Source organism: Thermobia domestica, chromosome 1, assembly GCF_964235325.1.
Source record: "Thermobia domestica chromosome 1, izTheDome1.hap1.1, whole genome shotgun sequence".
Classification (NCBI taxonomy): domain Eukaryota; kingdom Metazoa; phylum Arthropoda; class Insecta; order Zygentoma; family Lepismatidae; genus Thermobia; species Thermobia domestica.
Window position 1 is genome coordinate 182,589,989 of NC_137454.1, and position 23,158 is coordinate 182,613,146.

Below are 23,158 nucleotides of genomic sequence, written 5' to 3' on the forward strand. Positions count from 1 at the left end.
ATTCAGCACAAACACAAGAACTGTCAGTCAGTTGGATGGACTTGGATGATAATATGTTTCAATGATGATCACCAGCCCTGAGTGTTAGGATTTATTCAGAAAAATGTAATGTAATTTTAATTCTCTTCTTTCCTTTTTCCTTTTTGTTTGAAAATTTCAACAAAGTTCCAAAGTTTCTGAGTTGAATAGACGTATAAAACTGACGGGTAGGCACAAAACATTTTCTGTTGACTATCTAGTCAACTAAACAGTTGACTAAAGTGTTTGTAGATTAAACATTTGTTGTTTAATTTGAGAATTAATTATTACCGATTTCCTATAACTAGTATAAGCTAGACAATATTATAGTTAAATGTTTTATTTTAATTAAGAGTGATGTAAGGTGTAATAGTTTTGTACAGACTGCTTCGAAAACGCACAATTCTTGATAAAATTTATTTTTATTAAATACTAACTATGAAATAATTATTATACACTTCTATCGTTAGTGTGGAAAAATATTTCAGGAGAGAGATGGGAGAAAAGTGTCCAATTTCTGTAATTCTTACTTCCCATTATTCTTCAGCCCGATTGACCAATTCACTTTATATGAATAATAATACATAAAATTATTTATTGCCAATAAATGTTACAATTTACATCCGGAAGTGGAATGTCTCTCACAAAGCACGTTGTTCACTTCCCGCCATTTGACCTTGAGCTTTGTTTACTTCACTAATGCATGTCCACTGGCCTTCTATATTCTCCTTCCAAAGACTCACCTGTAAATGCAGATGGTAACGCTTTAGATTATATTTAATACAACTTAAGTATTTTAACTAAATGAAAAATTAAACCGTTTAGACAAAAATTAATTTTCAAATTATGAGAAGGTGTGTATGTATATCATAGTTTTTTTTTTGGTGAATACTGCAATGATGTCACCTAACGAGCGAATAGTAAATTAGACGGCACGTCTTATAGGTGTGTCATATAGAACAATTCATTATACAGCAATGCATAGGAAGGGAACGGTCTATTCCACATCTTGGAATTGTGACTTGGGTTAATCATGGCAGTGTCGAAGGACTACATACGGCATGTCATGCCGTATGAATTTCATCAGGGACATTCAGTCAACGCTGCGCATGAAATATCAATGCATTATCAGGGTACTGTAGATGTGCGGAAGTGTCACGAGATGGTTCCACAGGTTTCGGTCTCGGGATATCAGGCTTACCAATAAGCTACGAGAAAGGAGAACTGTAGAGTTGGACTACGATGTCCTGCAAGCTACAGTGGAGGCAAATCCAATCCAAATTGAAGAATTGCCAGCGAACTTCATGTCACCCATTCCACCGTTCACTATCATCTGCAGGATCTCGGGTACGTGTTGAAATTCTGTAAATACGTACCACTTGCGTTAACTTCTCTACAGCAGTAGCTGTGAGTGAACATTTGGAGTTCTCTGCTCACTCGTCAGAGTTGTTACAGAATGGTGACGGGGTGAAAACTGGGTCTTCTAGAATTAAAATTACACGCAAACGTCAGTGCGTACCTACAGGGGAAGGTGCAAGAACTGTACCTAAACAAAACTTCCAACCCTGCAAAGTGTGCTTGGTGGAATATCTGTTAGATAATTCATTTTCGGCTCTTGTTACTTACCAGATAATCAATGCAGATATCTACTGTCAGTAGCTTGAGCGCCTACAGATTACATTGTTGTAGAAACGCTCTGCTCTGGTTCATTGCAGTCTTTCAATATGAAAAATGCAAGCACAACTAATGCTTTAGCATGTTTTTACATTTACAGACAAGTGCTAATTCATTTATATTATTTCATACACATTAAGATTTCAGTCTCTAGCCAACTGTCGGGCTAGAACGAAATCAGAATTGGAATCCTCGCCATTTCAGTGGACAGATTTTTCTGTATTATTTCCTCTCAAATTTTCTTTGTTCTTTGTGTATTTGTTTTTCGAAACTTACAACTGCAATGTTTAAAAGCAAACCAACCACAGATTCAGAAAAGCTCACCTTATTGTCACCACCAGATACTGCCAAAATATTTCCAGTCAAAGCCCAGCTAACGTTCCATACGACATCATCGAAGGTATGAATTATTGTAGGGATCCATGATACAAAATTGTCACTTGTCCATACAATTACACGACGATCCTAAAACAATATCATTCAATGAATAAACACACACTATTTTAAATCATTTATAAGCACATCATTGTATTTAAAATAGTTATCAACCACAATTACATAATAAATGAATATACTGTAAATAACGTGAATTCTATTCTGTGCACTACATTATATAATGAATGAAAAATAAATCGGATTTTCGCTAATGCTGCTTTCAGCAATATCAAGTCTAACAAGTAATAAATAAGGGTAAATGAGGACAGGATAAGTGAGTGAAGATAAGTAAATGATTACTACTTGGCATGTCAAAAACAGTTTCAGTATTTTGAATTCATTTAATTTTAAGCAACAGACACATTCCGTGTGGAAAGTATTTTGGTTACAATGGTTTGGGCTACTGATGGGTCGAATGGAGACTTAGAATTGCTTTTACGTATTTAAATAGAATTCTATTGTAGCTATAGTGTACCATCGGTAACTACTATAAAAAAATTTCAATCCTAAAGGTAACAAAAAGTTTTCTCAATGTGGCGAATAATCTAAGAAACTAACACAATGTTCAGCGTTTGGAACAGACGTGGATCGATCTATAAGGAACATTTTAAAATAATTTTTTACACTGAGTTTTCTCTCTTTCTTTTCTTTTTTTGACATGCATATTATAATTTTAACGGAAATCTATTTCGAGAAGGAATCACTATGTGTGTTAACATATTTTTTCTACTGCAATATACTATAAACACACACACACAGTGTTCTTGTCAATATTTTGTTGCTTATAGTTTCAGTGATTTTCTGAACTCTCACATCAGAGCACTTAAAAGGATCGAGAAGGTATCTTCACGCTCTACAAAAGGTAAATTTATATGAACGAAAAAAAAAAAAAAAAAAAAAAGAAAGAAAAAAAATCTATTTTAATTACAAAAAAATTCTTCGTTATATTTTATGCTGGATTATTATTTGCATTATTACTCCATCTTACTTTTCTGCTTTCAACTTTTATCAGTGTTGTCAGAACTTAAATTATTGTAATTAAAGAACACAAACTGTAAGCAACGAACTATTGTGATAATTGGCACCGCATACTGTTATTGTTATGTTAATAAATTACTGTTTATTATTAAGTCCTAGTCTTAATTTATATTTTCTATCCGATTCAAAAGTTTTTCTTTTAGTATATAACGATGCTTCATGTAAGATTTGTATATCATTTATACGTGTTTTTTTGACGGAAGGTGTAAATGTTTAGATATTTAGATACGTCTAAACTTCCAGAATCTTCTTTTGATATTTAATGATCTCCTTAATTACTGCTTTGATATTGCATTTTGTCATGCAAGTATAAATTTACTTCTTAAAAGTCATATCACATTCACAGATTTTCAGTTTTTTTTTCTTTTTTAAACATTCTTTCTCTTAAATGTTAAGCAAATTTCACTTACGTCAGTCCGTCCTCCCCAAAGAAACTGGAATTTAGTTAAACAGGATATGTAGAATTTTTCTTAAATCAGTAGAAGCAGTATTAGGAAAATTATTATTCAAATGAAGAGACATTTGCAATCTACTGTACTCCTTACTAAACGATTTTTAGAACTACATCATTTTACAATTTTAAAGTACGTGACAATACAGGGAATATAACAATGTAACCTACGGCGTATCAATGAAAGACATTTTAATCACAAGCCTTAGGAATTATACTTGTACTTAATAATGTAAACAGTTTAGGTACATGCATGGACACTTGACTTGAATATAGTTACCCTACGAGATGGAAATCTAATTATTATTTCTATTTAGTCGTTTTAAGTACAATAGGGAAATATTTTATTTCTATAGAATTTTAGGAAATAGGCGAAAGATGTTTACGTCTTTACTGGATTATGTTATCATTATTTATTGTATACAACTAGAATTGCTCAAATGTGTATTTCAATCATCTACACTTTCTCGGTCTGTGCCACTTCGCTCAGCAGGATGTATAATCCTGCGAATTCTAAAAATTATGACTCTTCAGGTTACCATACGTTCTGCAATCCTGCATAATCTATCTTCAACATACCAAATATATATAACACTCTTTAAACTTTGATGTTCAGTCATACGGAAGCCAGAGTTAAAGATTTTAAGTAGTGAGGGCGGCTATCGAGAAACCATTTGATAGTCAATGTAGAAGGGTGCAGATTTAAGTATCAAAATTCTTTATTTACCACTTCCAAATAGTACTGGTCAATTTGATATTCAGACGAGGAAGCTATGCTGGAGTAATCCTAACCAATAAATAATAATAAAAAGCTGAATTAAGATTGAAATCTGGAAACTTATTGTAAGACGCTCTCTTGTTCTGAACGGGTTTCGATTATCGGATTCTTACTATAGGGTGAATTTCCTCGGAGAGAGCACAATGAGTTGACCCAAGTTTGGTAACGACACTCAACACCATAGTGAACAGAACTACGTTTATAATGATTCCAGCAACCCTCATATGAGTAATATTGGTTTAGTAATGATAATTGTACTTTCGCATTATGAAGTGAATGATGGAGTCAAAATAATTTCAGGTTTCAATCAAAAGAATGAAACTAAGTAAAAGTGAACAGTGACTGGGATTAGCCTAGATTTGATTTTCTTGGTTATCATGTTAAACCCAGTATAGGAAATAATGCTACCCATGGTTTTCTCCTTAAAATCCAATTTTACCTATGCTCGTGGATCTAACTAGCACCACGCACTACGAAGTTTGCTTATTCCATAAGTAGCAAAAAGTGCTTTCCCAAAATGGTTTACCACAGAGCTACCAGCCTGAACAAATTCACTACAAGAACTGACTCTTTTCAAAGAACCCGTAGTTCTATAGCAGAAATGCCAGAAACCCAAATATAAAACTTGTCTATATTCGATACCTGTTCAACCTTCCAACACAGCATAACGAAGATACACTCTCTATCACTCTGATAATTTCAAGTATTCCAATCTTATCACACCCTTAAAAATACCAATTGTCTAATCTACTCATGCTAAAACTCTTTAACTTTCGATTCGCATCAATAATTTCTGATACTTCTGCAGTGCTTTCCATTTGCCTGTCCCAGAGCATATAGTCCATCACATCATCATATTCTATTACAATTTCCGCCAAAGTATTCTTAAAATTCCAGTTTTCATCCTTAATTACCATTTTATTAGCGAACCCATATCCTGGTGTAAACCGTCTACAATACTTTATTTCACTATACTATTCGTCTTCTATACAGTTATTTTTAACTTTTCCATTTTTTAAAAAAAATCTTTCCTTCGGGGTAAGATATTTGTGCATATACTTAGAAGATGGAACGATAATATAAAACAAAATTTTCCGTAAATATCGAGTACCAACTCCAACTGCACTGGTTTGGTACAGATAGGATCTAGTGGTGTTTTGTTTCTGCAGCTATGAACATCCAGATTTCTTAAGGCATAGAGTTTAGTTAGTTAATTATTTTTCCTACGTACTTTTCGTTCTGTAAGTATTATCTCTCACCGTAAGTATTATCTTTTTAATTATTTATGAATTTTTCTTTGCCATTAATTTTATTTTTTCAATTCCTGTATACATATAAATTTTTACATATAAATGTTTTCTCTTTGATCAATACTTCTCTCTTTCTCCAGTGTCCTTGCTGGCAAATTTATCCTATTAGCTTTACTTTCCTCCACTAACCTCTCCCTATTTTCAACCTGGCAATACTATAACGTGACTGCATTTCAATATGGTAGCCACCTGGACACATCAGTTATTTTTCTTCTTTATTTTATCTTTTCTTCCCACTTCTTTTTCTCCCTATTTCATGAAGCATTTAGCGAAAGCGCTTATTAGGTGTACTTTTTCAGTATTGTGTAATGGGGATTTTATTATTCCAGAAAATTAGGAATATATATTAGGCAAATTTACATTAGAAGTTTTCCATTTAAAATATTCGAGTACCTGCCTAAAGAGTCCAGAATTGGTTGCTTATGAATCTTCAAAAGAGCACATTTAAATCTGCTATATATATATATATATCTTATAATGGTTATACGATGCTGTATTAGTTGTGGTGTAAGATTGCGAAACTGGGTCGCTTATTTTGAGGGTCGAACGCAGATTGAAAGTATTTGGACCAAGAGGGATGGGAATGGCGAATGGTGGAAACTTAATAATGAGGAACTGCATAACTGATAAGGTTTACCTAACATTGTTAGAATCGTTAAGTCTAGAAGACTCAGGTGGGAAGGTCATGTAGCCAGAATGAAAGTAGAAATTCTTTTAAAATTTTAACTGGAAACCCAGTCAAAAAAAATATATTAGGAAGATCTAGGCGCAAGAGAGAGCAATATTAAGACGATCTCAAAGAAACAGGAATTCAAAATAGAAACTGGATCCAGCTGACTACGGACAGAAGTCAATGGAGAGCTTTTGTGAGTGCAGCATTGAACCTTCAGGTTCCATAGGTCACAGAAATGGTTACTTATATATATATATATATATATATATATATATATATATATATATATATATATATATATAATATTTTAGTTGAGTTGAGTTGATTTTGAGTTTAACGTCCATTTCGGTAGCGAGGCTATATGAGACGGGACCTACTGATTAACGTGGAATTCGAACATGAGCTCCCGCCGGGAATCGAGCCCGGGTCTCCCACGCCAAAGGCGAATACGCTAACCGCTTAGTCACGAAGGAACTCACATCATATTTTAAGTTTCAAGTTGTTAAAGTTTAAAGTTTCAAACCTTCTTTGCTATTTGGTTTTCTACATCGTTACTATGTAGATGTTTTTACTACCTGAGAACAGCTCGCTATGTTACTTCGTGGCAATCCTATCGATGGAGACCACGCTACATCTCGGATCCAATCAGAATGGCATTCAAGTTTCGTCTCCTCTTGCCACCGATCTTCCTCTTCCCTAGAATATATAAAACGTGCAATCATTAGCGTTAAATACCAAATTTTATGAGCTAACTTTACAATTCGAACGTACTTTAGGCTAAAACTATTAACAAACTGAAGTTTGTACTAGCATCTACAAATATGTTTCATTTCCAAGGAAAAAAAATCTGAATGCGCACACCGAAATTAGAAATGGGATAGTTCCATGATACTTCTGGGTCTATGTGAATATATCGCACAGCCGGTGGAAGTGTGTTACAACTCAAGAAATGGAAATTTTAAGTTATCAGCGTTCAAAGGAGCAAAGAGAGAGAGAAAAGCAAGCTCTACCTGGTGGTATTTTCGCACAAACGTAACTAAAGAAATTAACCCCTAGATAGCAGAAATATCAGAATTCCAGGGAGCGATTTTGACAGAATAACGAACTTTAAAAGTCCTGTTCCTTCAAATGTGTATTTTCGTTTTGTAAGTCTTCCCCCGGGTGTGTGACATGTAAAGGCATTTAATCTGTCTCTGGGTAGGAAAAGTAATACGATTCAGGCTTAAAGGATCAGTAACATCAGACAAGACACTCATAATTTAGTCTGTGATGGATTTTGTTGATTTTTAAATAGCGTTCTTGGTCTCTTTCACAGCACTATTGAAAAACTAAATAAAATCTAGAAGGTAGTTACTATGAAACTGAATTAAGTATACACAAATGCTAGATACATGCATTACAATATGGAGTGAGGCTCCTATGTCAAAATGAAAGATCACTACTAATGTTACTGTAGGAATTAATTGTAGCACAGAGATACAGACGCAAATTCTAGGCCATTTTCAAGACTATGTTCATTTCGTATAGCTGTAATGTCCACAAGATGTCTGCAAAATGTAGACTTTTCCAGGTGGATCATGGATTCGTCGCCGATCGACTGGAAGGTCAGCAATGGCCATCTCAAAATATTCATTACTTAAAGATTCAGCTAATCCAGGTGTGAACAGGTCTGATCTCAGTTCCGGCATAACTGGCGCATGAGCTCAATTCAGAGCGGGTGTCACACCATAGTTAAGGTTACTATGAAATCTTGCTGTCACTCTACGTTTGCAAACATACAGCGATGTAATCAATTTTGAAGCTATACAGTGAAACTCCAATTATCAAGAAAAATTACGAGATAAAAAAAAATCTTTTAAATCCTTTCTGTTTAATAAAAACAGGCATATTGTACGTTGAAAATAAGATACCTACTACGATACCACCTTTACCTACCACCAAAATTTAAAAATAATAAAAATATATATAAATACAGAAAATTTAAATTTTAACGTTAGTTTAAATAAGAACTGCACGGAAATTATACTTGAATATGTACAATACGCATTTTTTTAAATGTAGTTTTTATTTCATGACACCGATCCGAATGACTGGAGTTCGGATAATTGGAGTCATAGTGTATATGTATACGGAGACACTGTAGTCGAGTGGTTAAAGCTTTAGATTTACGTCCGCGTGGTCCCGGGTTCGATTCCCGGTTGATGCTTCCTAATTTTCGGCGTCCACCCAGCATCGTGAGGTACTCCCATGCGCAAAAAAAAAAAAAAAAAAAAAAAAAAAAATGCGCGTATACTGTAACTCAAGATTTTTCGCATTTATTCCATTTTCCTTACGTTTATGGGTAAAATTCAGTTATTAGAATGTGGAGATAATAGAAAGCAATCCATCTAAGGAGATATTTCCAAAAAATATAATAAAATAATAAAAATATAAGGAAAAAACAAAATTATGCTCGGTTTTGTGTATACTGGCAACGATGATTTCTAGGGATTTTTTCAGTAGCAGATCACAATTGCGGAGGGAATTCAGTAGGGGAATCGAGGAGTTGGATCAAGGAACTGGATAGTGGACTAAAATGTTGCATTTATTGGTTAAAACCTAGTGTGTAGATTGCCTGCCAAATATAAATTAGCTTCTGTAACTAAGATGTCGTACGAAAATATAGAATTAAACAGAAAAACTCTTATCTTAAGGTTCGAAGCGATACGCACCATGGTTATGAAGATTATTTCTTTAAAAAAAAAGAGTCAACACAACGTAGCCTCCGTGGTTAGGTGGATAGAGTGGCGGAGTCGTAGTTACTTTATTATTTTGACACCACATCGAATCCCATCCCATCCCATTTTTTTTTTTCACAAAACATTATAGGAAGTGTATAATTTTGATGTTAATAAGAACCGAAACAATATAATAAGGAAATAATTTATTGGTAGTATCCTTTAATCGACTATTTATTCAGTATTAGAATACGTGTACTATTGGAAGCAGTTATTGTTTTCAGTTTATAGTCTTGTATGTTACTTCCCGTTCTTGAACAGCAGACAACTCACTTCGGGTTTGTGTGTCAGGAAGAACATACGCGACCTTGAAAGTCTGTCCAGTCTTACCCCTTGTTACATCGACCAGATGTCAAATGATCGTTTATGTGTGTGTGTGCTTGTTTTTTGCTTTTTAGAGTATTGACTTTCTCTTTTTTTTCATATCCACAAGTGCAAGAATGCTTTCGTTGAACGTAACTAAATTATACAGATCTATGTATACGGAACACGAATATTTCCAAATATACAATAAATATGAACGATAATCATACCATATTTCTACATTATATAGTAGCGTGAAAAACTGATATTAAAATGATATAACAAACAGGCATAAGCTTTTTTTCTAGCATGGCAACACATTAAACGTAACTCATTAAATTTTGGGAATTACAAATTATCACCTTACGTGTCGTTGTATTCCTATTCTTTTTCACGTTCAAGCGACGAAAGAAGAAATTGTAGTAATAGTGATAAAAATCGAATTCGAGATTTCAATGAATTCAAGTTTCACGCCCCCACACATCGAAAAAGTGATTTTGATGTTTGTCCATCTGTTCGTTTGTTGGTTCGTCACGCTTTTACATGCATTCAAATAGAGGCCATACTGTTCGACGTATCTGGACCTAAGTCTAGACATGAAGTTTTTATAACACTTTATCGTTTCGAATTCTATATTCTCCGACACCTAAAAATAAGGGTAGTTTACTGAAGGATGAAAATTTAAAATAAATTAATTGTTTCAAAAATAGCTGTAAAGATTTTGCTTACTTTTTTTACAAATATAGTTAGAATCATTGCTCTGAAAAAAATACATAAGGTGTAATTTACTGTATGGGATGCGTTTTTTCGAGCAATTTTCTCAATCACATTTCATAAATAATTGTATCATTAATAACCTAACAATATGACACAACTCGTTCGTCCTGTAAACATTCAGAAGAGGTAGTTTACTCTTCTCCGACGATTTTCCCATTAACGCCTGACGCAATTTTGTTCATATTTCATAAATGAATGTCACATAAATAACCTAACGATATGGTATAATTCCATCATCCTAAAAAGCTAGAAGTGGTATATTACTTTTCGGGGCAATTTTTACCCTACGATTTTGTCGAGAATGACTCTGGCAATTTTGTTCGTATTTCATAAATAGCCTAACTCGTTTGTCCTGAAAAGATACACAAGGGATATTTTATTCTTGGGGATGACTTTTTTGACGATTTCTCAGAAAATACTCAGACGCTTTTGCTCATAGTTCACATACAATTATTTCTTTAATAATTCTAATATATGGCATAAGTTATTTCTAACAGAAATATGACCAATGGGTACTTTACTTTTGGACATAAGTTGCTTCGAACAAAGTTTTCCAAAAACACATTATTTTATTCGCATTTCCCAAATAAATGTTTCAGTAATAGCTGCAGCCTACCACGAGTCAGTTTAAGAAATTCGAGCGAAAAAATTCAGTGCGTTTCATCCGTACCCATTCTTAAATATATTTTTAAATGTTACACCTAATCACAATTTTCCTAACAAAATCGAAACTTCTATTTAAATGTGCCTTGTTGTTGCCAAATGGTTCAAGTCCATTGGTTCTGGATTTGATTCCCGGTGAGAGCTAGTGTATTTTTATCCAACGTTAAGGTATAGGTAATAAGTAGGTGCAAAGAGAAAAGTGTTGAAACAAGCCTAACCAACCTAATAAATAATACAAAGAAATAATACAATATTACGAAATTATAGAAGAAACGTTGTTAATATTAGATATTTGCGTGTGAGATTGTCCAACCGATGACTGTCAACTCCAAAGGTAAGAAAGTGAAACATCCAATACCAGGTTAATCAGTGGTCTCTAGGTAAAGCTATCCTACTAGGAAGTGATTGAGATACCAAAAAATGTTGTAATCGCTGGGAGACATGTTAGGAGAATACATTGGGTGAAAGACTTTAATTCATGAATAGTCTGCACCTTCGTTGGTGTATTGAAGTGCGTAGGTGGTGTGTGTTTAGCACATCGGGTTCCTTTGTTGTTAGTCCCAGCTTTCTAGACCGGATGCAGTTATTCCCGGTAGAAAATACAAAAATACATTTCTATTACTATTAAAGTAAATAATTACACTCATTCCCTCAATGTGATACTTGTTTGTTTAATTGTATACAGAGAGCTGATTTGTGGAAGAATCGTTCATAATAATAAATAAAATAAACTCGACAAATATTATTGTAAATAATAGGTAAAAGTTGCGTCACACTGTTCATTTTGCTGGGCACGCCAGTGTGCCACGTTATCCGGTTGTGGCACACTGAAATATAGGGCATGGCTTTCTAATTTTTCCCAACTATTTTAACTGCTTCAATTGAAATGAATTTATAATAATAAGAGAGTGAATTTAGTCTTCTTACCCTTCGATTTAGAAATAAGGTCCGCTAGAATTGTATATTTAAAAAATAATAATACTCAGAATTTTATAGAGTAGTTTGTTTTATTCGAAATGACACACTTCCTGCAACTGTTTGGGTTGGAATTATTTGAAATCAAATCTAAGTTTTACGACCCACGGTTATACCGGCTAGGCTAAAGGACACGGTGATGATGAGAAATGAATGCAATGGTGGAATGAAAAAAGTGGGAGAAAACGGGAGAACCCCGAGAAAACCCATGCACATGGTGTTTCTCCACCACAAAATTCACTTGGTGCGAGCTGGGGTCGAACCAAGGATCCCATGCACCAAAGGTGAACGCTTTATCACTGAGCCACCGCGGCCCCTCTGAAATTATTTATAGGAGAGAGTGACTACTTTTATGAAAACTTGATATCGAACACATTTGTTTAAAAATACCAGCTTTTTGTGAAATATTGCTTAATATTCAAGAAAACCTAAGTCAGTAATAAAATAATAATAATAATAATAATAACTATTATTATTATCATTATTATTATCTTAAATTAAAAACTCTCTGGACCTAGTGCATTGGCACAATTCCACGAATTAAAAAGAATGTGTTTACTTATCATATAAGTGTAGAAGGACTTAATCCCTGTTGCTTTCAATATAAAAAGAAAGTGTCCAACTGTCAAATGATATGCTACATAAAATGCTCTATGCAACATAATGTAGTATAGAGTCATCATTCCAGGTTGTCTAAAAAACACTTTCGTTTTAGCAAGAAAGGAAGAAAATAGAAAATACTGAGTTTTAACCTAGTAGAAAGTTTGCAGATTTAAGAGAAATGCACAGAGTTGTTGGATATAAAATGTAGTTCGGATTAATGGAGTATGACACTGTAAATATTTTATTGTTTGAAATATATTGGGAGTGACCAAGCCATTACACATGGAAATATCGAAAGAGATACGTTAATGGTGTTATTTGCAAACTTTTTTAGAAATGAAAAAATTAAGGAAATCTCTAAAACTCTGATATCACAGATCCAAATTGACTGACTTAAGTAAAACTGCTAAATCTGAGTAAAGCAAAAAAAAAAAAAAAAAAAAAAAAAAAAAAAAAAAAAAAATTAATGACCTGTGTGTTAGTTTCAGACATATCATTCTCATATCAAAACTACGATAGAAGTAAATTATGAATAAAGGTGAATTCACAGTTCTGGAATACCAACAAATGATTTTGCTAGATGTAACTTTTCAGAAAACTTTTTTATAAGGCTTTAGATTTATTATTTTTTTTTTGTTTATTAGCTTCCCCATGCCGTAAACGTCGCCAACTCCTAGTGGCTCACTTGCCGGTAAATGGCGATGGTCGATATAGCGACGCGTCGAAGGATTGCCGCTAGCGTGCCACTAGTGGCAGGGATTCGTCGAGTCGAAGCAGATATCTAGAATCGGGGGTATTGAAGTTACCACAACGTAAAAACGAGGACTTCATTTTGGTCCGCGCTCGTTTGATTTGTCACGGAGAATCGTAAAGGGACCAACATGAACTATCGCCAGTCATGTGCATGCGGTTATTATTATATATTATTTTTCCCTGACGAATTGTTATTATAAGGACAATATTTGAGCTGCGGGGGTCAAGAGTAACTCCTGCCTTTACATCATGAAGTGAAAAATCTTGAGGTGGGTGCGTATAATTGTATGAATTTAGTTGGCAACTGTCGCCGATCACTAGCAAGTGAATATGGGAGAACTATGAAAAAAGTAAATAGACGCTTGCCATTTTGTTATAAAATTACATGACGAGTGCATTTGATTTGATTCCGAATAGTTGTCTTCAAATATACACGGTTAAAGAAGCACTCTGATTAGAAATATTAAAAAGACTTCAACGATTTATCACTCTACAAGCTGTGTCTTCATAATCGCCTCCGTGACGAATTCGGAAGAACACGCAATTAGTAACCCTAAGGTTGATGGTTCACGCCCAGCTCAGGGCACTTTCGTTTTATTTTTTTAAAAATGTTTTTAGACTCATCTTGATGCAAAGAAATTACGCATATAGGCGATTTAATGTATTTTAGGGGAATAATTTTGTGGTTCGTTGGCGTTCCGTCGCTTCTCTGCCGGTGGTGGTATAATTTTCAAAACGGAAGTGGGACCAATTTTTGGCTGCGGGACCGCCAATTCTTGGGGACATGTCACTAGTTGCCTATCGGTGGTCCACCGACGCTTACAGCATGGGATTGTCCCCTCACGAGTGAGGCAGATTGTAATCGACCAAGAGTGTTTTGGAAAAATGGGAAACATCATTCGACTTCGACTTCTGAATAATCCGTTTAGGATCAAGTCGAATCAAGGCTGCGCCACGGGAAGGTAGAACAAGTGAGGCAATCGTTCCAAGCACTACGCTCGACAGCTTCCGTCTCATTCACGACTTAGACTCTTCAGGAAAAGTAACAAGTTTATTACTTGTAATTTATTCTTTGAGTCAAAGTATTTTGCAATAAACCATAGTTTTGTAAGATATTTTTACGATTGTATACTATTCATTTCGAAAATTGTACTCATAATATAATTTCCCATCATGGATTTGAAAAAAAGTTGGAACAAAGAAAGATCTCCGATCCACATGTCTCTTCATGTTTGATATGGAAGTCTCTCTTCATTATTGACCCTTAATTTATTTTAGTCCTAGGCAACGCGAATCGACGGGATGGCTCTAAGTGAAAACATTCATTTAGATGGTTAAGTAATCAGGAAATTCCTGCTGTTATTTCACGAAACACAACAGATCTTGAGAAAAAAAAAAAAAAAATTTGCTTACCAGGGGGAGCGAGTAAATCATCTGCTTACGTTTGCTTAACTAGGAAGAAGGCAAGGGCGCCGATCCTGGGGGGCCGGGCCCGCTCAAAGCTCATGTAGGCCTCCTTTGTATTTATGAATATACAATATTTGGCATTATTTGAGTGTAATTTGTCTTAAAATCCTCATATATATATCTTCTGCATTCGAATGCACCCCCCCCCCCCTCAAATTTACAGAGAAATTGGCGTCCTTGGAAGATCTAGTGAAATGAATAAAAATATGATAACGTAATACTTGAACAACTCTATCTAATGGAGGAAAGTAAATTAGTATTCAGCACTTCTTTCAGTTTTAAGCATTTCAAAGATTATCGTAATTTAGTAGCGTCCCGGATTTGCATTTTTGAAGTACGGGAACTTTATCTCTACCTTAACGTGGGAATCGGTTTCGGACTATGTATGCACTTATGCCGCTTTGCCATAAGAGGCACAAGGAGTTTTTCTTTCGATTTCCTTAGGAATATTGCGAATGGTATAACTTTTAAAACTATGTTTAAAAAAGAATACACATTGACATAATAAGATGATAATCTGATACCTAGGAAATATATTGAATTGTTTTTAATTTGTTCTCACGCTTCCAAAACAGTACTTATGCTTTTTTTTTTTTATTCCAGCCTTTTAATATAAGCATTTCAGACTATTGTCTGTTCTAGGACGATACAATTCTAGTTCATGTATATGCTAGCTTTGGAAATACAGTAGAGTTTCGCTTATCCGACATAAACAGGCAGGCAGAACGCTGGATAATATGGATGTGTTAAGAAAAGACCTATTAAAAGTAAAACTTATGATATAATTTTACATATTACGCATCTAATAATAATGTTTTATAACAAATAACTGCACTGCACTGAATCAGGGACGTATCCAGCGCGAGGGCCTGAGAGCTGTCTCTCTCCGAAACTCAAGCACTTTTTAATAAACTTGCCTTTACCCTTTTGAGGTTCTTTTATATCAGTTTACTAGTAGTCAGTGTCCAAACTTTGGGCAATGTGCTGTTGTCTTGTTATAATTCTAAGAACATACCATAATGCCATTATACCAGGTGCAGTAGCGTATTTAGGGGGGTGGCTTCCGGGCTTAAGCCCCCCATGAAATCTTACTTAGTATAGTAAAGTAAATGAAATATCTTGCAGAATTTTCACATTTCCAGGCAAAGCCCCCCCCCGAAAGTTAGCAAAGCCCCTCCCGAAACAAAATCGTAAATACGCCACTGACCAGGTGGAATTAAAGAACAATTTTAAATAGGATTAACATTTCGTTTCCGTTCTGTTTTTAACTTTAATATATTAGAACGATACACTCCATGTCTTCTTGCTATTTTTGTTATGTGATATACGTAGCAGACAGTTTTCTTTAGTTACATTTCTCTCGAAAATATGTTTCATTTTGTTTGTGCTATAATGCAGTTTCCAAAATAAACCGCTTTATAAATGAAAAGTAGGAAAAAGTTTAAGAGAGGTACAGAACTGTTGCATTATTATTATTATTATTATTATTATTATTATTATTGATATTTAAAAACATTAGAATTACGTGCTTACGAGGATTCGTGTTGGGCCCCCTCCGAATAGAAAACCTGGATACGTGTCTGCACTGAATGATAGACGTATGAGTCAAGGTGTAGACGGGCGCGCTAGGCGATAGACTCCACAGCATGAAAAATAGATTAAGACCACAACTTGCAGATCTTCTTGCTGATTGGTGCTATTTGCAATGATATATCGGATCATATGGTAGGTGGAACAAAGGATGGTCGGATAAGCGAGACCATGGTGTATTGGTGTTTCACGCACCTAAACCTGTAAAATGTTTGTATAAACAATTATCTTTCACTCCCTAGCTAAATTTGTGGGTATGATCACACACCTTGCGTCATAAAGTATAGTCTTATAAAGAAAACATATTTTTTTTTTTAGCTAAAACCTAAAAAAAAGCCAACTTCAATTTTTTTTTTTTTTTTTTTTTTTTTTAATAATGGCAAACTAGTTCACTTCATCACGATAAATCACGTTTGGTACTAAGATGTCTTTTTCTGTCCGTATATATCCTTCACACTTCGTTGGAGACAAAATTGTTTTTCCCCCAAGAAAACAGGATGAGAGAAACTATACAACAGCATGAACAGAAAACAATAGCTATTAACAATAGTTTTCTAATCCTGGATAAATACGTCATTACAGCAAAATATCAGTAAGTTGTCCTTATTATATTGCTTCGGTTCTTATTAACATGAAAATTATAATGTTTTGTAAAAAAAAAAAAAAAAAAAAAAAAAAAAAAAAAAAAAAAAAAAAAAAAAGGATGGGATGGGATGGGATGGGACGCGATTCGATGTGGTGTCAAAATAATAAAAAAACTACGACTCCGCCACTCTACCCACCGAACCACGGAGGCTACATGGTGTTAGCTCCTTTTTTTAAAGAAATAATCTTCTTAACCATGGTGCGTATCGCTTCGAACCTTAAGATAAGAGTTTTTCTGTTTAATTCTATATTTTCGTACGACATCTTAGTTACAGAAGCTAATTTATATTTGGCAGGCAATCTACACACTAGGTTTTAACCAATAAATGCAACATTTTAGTCCACTATCCAGTTCCTTGATCCAACTCCTCGATTCCCCTACTGAATTCCCTCCGCAATTGTGATCTGCTACTGAAAAAATGCCTGGAAATCATCGTTGCCAGTATACACAAAACCGAGCATAATTTTGTTTTTTGCTTATATTTTTATTATTTTATTATATTTTTTGGAAATATTTCCTTAGATGGATTGCTTTCTATTATCTCCACATACTAATAACTGAATTTTATCCATAAACGTAAGGAAAATGGAATAAATGTGAAAAATCTTGAGTTACAGTATACGCGCAATTTTTTTTGCGCATGGGAGTACATTGGGGAATCACGTGAATAAAAGACATGACGGCCACTAGTCTAGAAAGCTTCTGATACGTCTGTTAGAGACAGGCTGACCACATGTTCGTCGGTAGGCTGGACGTAGTGCAGTCGGTCGCTAATAGATGGCGTTGGAGCGGCTGAGGCTCACAAAAAAGGGCTGTTACGCCAAACAGTTTGGTTTTGGTGTATATGTATACAGTGAGTGCTCTTTTTCAAGGAAAAAGTGCCGGTATGCAACAGGAATATATTATTCTACGTGTTTTGATTAGCTGCGATGACAAAAGTCAAAATTAATAAGTTGAAGAAATTACCTCCTGTTATTTATGACCGTATTGTTTATTTAATTTATATAATATACTATTGTCCCAGTTTTATTTCGTAAGTACGAATTTTTAAAAATGACTAGAGAAATCGCTTCTTCAGAACGAAACTGTCGGTACTCAATATCACCAGAAAACTCCTATATTACATATATACTGTATACATATACCTCATCTTTCAATGTGTACTTAAATTACTCAATTTACTTAAAGTACGTTCGGAACACTTATTTACGTTTTAACACTCAACTCCAGTTCCTTGACTACATATATTTCTGAATAATCTAAGTGGGAGCATCGAACCTGTAAGTTTGTTCTAAATTTCTTTACATTCATTTTCTTTTAAGTTTGACAGAAAGATCTGAAATGCACTAAGTAGTAGTAACATGTAAAATTATCAATGTGTTACTGCCAGAAGAACACTGATTACTTCTGAAATATAAAACAACTGATTATCCACAAATTTAATTTCTCATTGAACGCGGAGATGTATATTAAAAATATAAAATTTATTTTAATGTTCCGGTATTCTCTGTGTTTAAATTTCTTTAACTATTAATGTATGCAACAAAAATGTAAAAGAAACATATTATATATACGTATACATACACAAACTTCCATATCTTCACTAAGTTATCACATCCGCCACTAACAATCCTCTTGACAAGAGGTGGCCGCTGCGTTGATGTGGCATCAAATGAGGTATCGGAGGGAACTGCAGGGCACCAACTAACGGCATTACACCCAATCTAAAAACGGACAAGATATTAAAATTAGTATTCCAATCATCAACTACTAACAATATAGTTTCTGATTTAACGAAGTGAATTTACATATGTTCCTAAATAACTAGAAAATTTACCTGTAAATCCGAAACCAGTTTTAAGCGTGTAATTATATTAACAATATGATTTTGTCATATATATCTTAAATATTAGAGTGCTTCCAAAAGCTTACAGCAATATTAAGATTTGCGTTTCTTACTTTCACCTAAGAATTTGCTGAACTAATTTTAGTTTCAGTTTACATAAAATCCAAGGTCCTTTCTTAAATCTAACAAAAGGGTAGAAAATCATAACAATGGAATTAATGCTACAATACTATAATACACAACATACATATGAAACAATCTCTCAAATCAAATGACACAGCATTGCAGCCTATTATAAGAAATACCAACAGCCAAGTTTTGAATGTACTTACTTCCAGGATTATTCCGTTTTATTTCAGATTTTGCATTAACTAAACTAAAAAGGCTGTAGTACGAAGACACGAATTATCGTGCACACGAACTTCCGCCATCAATTTGGATATGGACCGTTAGGACAACTGCTAATATAAATGACCTTCTGCAAAGTGTCACATGAACTGCGTGTCAACGATCTGAAAGTTACAACTCAACGTAGACATCTAAACTGAATTCTTCGTACTTGCTGGAAATATAGGTACCAAAACAACACTTCAAAGAATTTTGAATGAGCAGCTATATTTTGACATTCATGAAGAGCAAACTTTCCAAGGGTTGAAGTACAGCGTGTTCAGGAAGTTACCCAACCTTATGAGGAATCTCGTAAATTGTTTTGTTTCGTTATACGTGCTGAATAACTGAGCATTCACGGACTATACATTGCAACAGCAGAACTCCATTGTGGGTGTGTGTCCTAACATCTGACAATCTCTATCTCAGTTGTGTACCCATTTGACTCCTACATGAATATGTGGTGTTGACTAATATACAATAAGATGTTTGGTCTATTTTTCTTCACGAGGACAAAATTACAAGGAAGACTCACCATGAAATGTTAGAACTGTATCTACTGTCACAGACAGAAGAGCTACAGGTACTCAACAGGGTAAGGTTGAAGAGCCTTTCATTAGTTTCATTATATTTGAAATATTCTGGATAGACATTTCTTTGGGAGATGAATAAGTCGCAGAGGACAGGTCTCCTATCTCCCCCGATTTCTTGATATCAGCTCCATTGAGGTTATGTTAAGTATGATGTCTATCAGCCGTTTGTTGAGGACGTTTTTACATCTCACTGGCTGATCATTTACGCCCATTGATATTTACATATTGCAGCATAAATGGGTGAAAGGATTATTTCCTTAGTGTGGACTTTATCCCTGATTACCATCACTCTCTTCTACTTTGCGATTGCAGACTCTCTCGACATCGCCGAGGACATTTTCAGCGATAAGCGGTTGCCAGAGGCAGTCGTACGAGAGTAGCGTAAGAACCACATCCTTCAGTCAACTGTTTAATGCTCATAAGCTCAAAGGGGGTCATTAAGCTCTGAGTACACTGGCGGTTGAGTTTTCTTACAGTGGCCTGAACGATTCTTGTGTGCATTGCGTCCTATCTCTAAAATAGCGTATCCCATCGATGAATCATTGAAATGTCACGACACACAAGAGCACCAATTCCGCGTAGAGACCACCCAGCATATCGCAGCTCTACAATATGATCACCCTTGAAGTCACTTAATTGAACAACAAGCGTTTGCTGGTGTCGTCCTGGCACTATTACTACACTCATCATGTTTTTCGATGACCATCCAACTACTAATTGAAGCACGCTTTTTAAAAAACTACTCTCTTAAAAGGTTTTTTTTTTTTTTTTTTTTTTTTTTTTTTTTTTTTTTTTTTTTACAGAAACTACTATAGGGTAAGCTCTTAAATGGGTTTCTACCAGTGCACAGACAAAGTTCATCTCAATGACATTATCACACAAGCCTATAGACAGGTTGATTCATTTATATTGAACTGAAGTCAATGTGCAACTCTATCGCGCATGCACAACCCATCGCCTTGAGATTGCCAAGAGGCAAGCAACAATACCTCGTTAGTCACGCAGTAGAACAATCTGGTCGAGCGTAGTCTGATGCCGTCGAAACTGAACACAATGAGGGAGGGGTTCACTGTGGCCCTTTCCGACGGTAAGTTCACGGCGTCGGGCATCGTAGAAATGTGTCAAGTGTTAAGTTGTGCCACTGGAATCGCACGGCACAACTTAACATTTAACGGAAAGATGCAGCACAGAGTCCTGGCCCCACCACACCGACATAAGCAGCAAGAGCGGTTTCCCAAAAGGGTTCACGATTGTGGCCAGTTTCTGGTACAGGAGCAAACTGCGTCTCCAAAAAATGGAGCGGACTCACGTCAAAATTAATGTTGCGTACTACTAGATTTATGTCCTGACTGAAATGTATTATTATTAAGTATTCTGCGTTTTTAATGTTCCTAGAATTAAAGATTTAAAAAAAAAAAAAAAAAAAAAAAAGATTTTGGTTTTTTGATGTTGACTGAAATGTACCAGTATGAAATCCCAGCATTATACGGACAAGACATGAACCAGGTTGAACTTCACCAAGACAAAACATCCAGCTACACGGCGAAAATATCGCTGGATTTCTATTGCCGTATGGAGGAAACTAGAATTTCGGCAATTTCCTTCTCTGAAATCTCTGTCAAGATTTCACATGGTAGCCCAATGGACTATTGTGCTTTCGGATTTCTCAAGTGGCGCCTATTCTATCGTCGTCGAGTGAGTACCGTCACTGGTCTCTGGAAAGCCTGTAAAGAGGAGTACTCATGGTCTACCTGCAACGCAGTCCCCTGGAATGGAAATTCCGATGCTGGGCAATAGCCAGTAGAAGTGGTCTGCAGATCGGACATAAGCAGTGGTAGAAACACGGCATTTTCTATGCCACATCTAAACTCGGCTCAATATAAATAAATCCTCTGAATTCCAACATGCCGCCCACCTAGACACTTAGCAGATATATTATCATTATTCTGTTTTCCCTTCTAGTTTAATGAACCATTCCAGGTATCCTATTCACTACCCAACGCTGCATCATTTCTGTATTTTTGACTAAATACTGAAACGAAATTTACTTCATTTTGTAAGGAATGTTATGGCATCACGACATGTGCTGGAAGTACTTATCCATTTCTGTCCTGATAACAATGAACCTGATGCATCATACATATTTTGGAACGCCCTTTTTGTTGATGTTTGCTTACAAAAGGCTTCTATGATTCGTGATTTGTTTGCATAAAATGATATCTCCTTAAACAAGAATCAGGCATTGTCACATCAGGCCAACGAAATCCTTTCGAAATGACGTGTTCACCGAAAAAAGGGCTACATTTTGGCCATGCTGGCGTGTGATATATGTAATTCTTTTGAAAATATCCAATGGAGAGTTTTCCGTCATCCAACTGATTTAAGAAGAAGTTAAAGATTTCCATTTATGCAGCTCTTGTAATGATTTATAGAGAGAAAATTGTACCAATTATGCGCCACCCGCATATTCAACACCAAACCCGATCTCGGAAATGTGTTTTAGGTTGAGATTTTCACTTACTTATATACGGAAATTTTGAGAATTAATGTATCTCAACAGACAAAGCCACACCTGTCCAAGAACCAAGTATAATCCAGAATACCAGGATTTTCCACAAAAAGAGTCTAAGAGGTACAACATTATGAGATTTAATGATAACAAAAATATCGGGTATTGAGCCTTTCGAGTTAGTGTCCAAAATCTCAGGTATATGAGTCGTAGCGGATCAGGCCCATCGTCAGTTGACAGCTGACGGTTGAAGCTAAGTATACGTACAAAAAATGTACGTAAAACATACATACAAATCAGACTAAAACATTGCGCCGTGAAGGTGAGAGTGAACTGTCCGCAAAACCGTGATTTGTTTTACATTTTGATAAAGGAGCAAATGCTACGCAGAACCATGAAGAAATGTGTGCTTTTTATAAGCAAGATACGTTATCAAAAGCAACAGCGAAAAGATGGTTCAATTAATTTCGTTCTTGAAATTCCGATATCTAAGATGCTCCCCTCACAGTAGGCTGTCACTCACAGCAAAAGTGAGTGATACTCTGGCACAAGTTGAGCAAGGCTGCCATGTAAGAAGTCATGGCATCGCCAATGACCTGAACATTAATTACCAAACTGTTAAACCACTTGAGGAAAGCTGACTACAAAAAGGAACTCCATGTTTGGGTGCCACATAATTTAACTCAAACATTTGCTCAATCAAATCTTAATCTATACAACTGTACTGAATCGTAAGAGCTTGAGCCATTTTTGATCACGAGTAATGAAAAGTGGATAGCCATTAACAACGTGCGAAAAAAAATTGTAGTCGAAGCGAGAGTACGCTCCACAATCTAATGCAAATTCAAACTAAGAAGGTTAAGCTGTGGGTAGAGATGCAAAAATGCGGTTT

General features: G+C 35.2%; 1 protein-coding gene across 1 annotated transcript in view; it reads right to left on the reverse strand.

Moving 5' to 3' along the window:
- Positions 1-583: 583 nt before the first annotated feature.
- The window catches only part of LOC145691864 (protein SEC13 homolog), a 61,107-nt gene continuing 38,532 nt past the window's right edge, over positions 584-23,158 (reverse strand). The window contains exons 6-9 of the mRNA XM_081767177.1: positions 18,516-18,655; positions 6,953-7,073; positions 2,017-2,157; positions 584-761 (exon numbers count right to left, since the gene is read on the reverse strand). Of these exons, the coding sequence (XP_081623303.1) occupies positions 660-761; positions 2,017-2,157; positions 6,953-7,073; positions 18,516-18,655 (504 nt within the window). The 3' untranslated portion in view covers positions 584-659. The remainder of the gene's footprint in view (positions 762-2,016; positions 2,158-6,952; positions 7,074-18,515; positions 18,656-23,158) is intronic.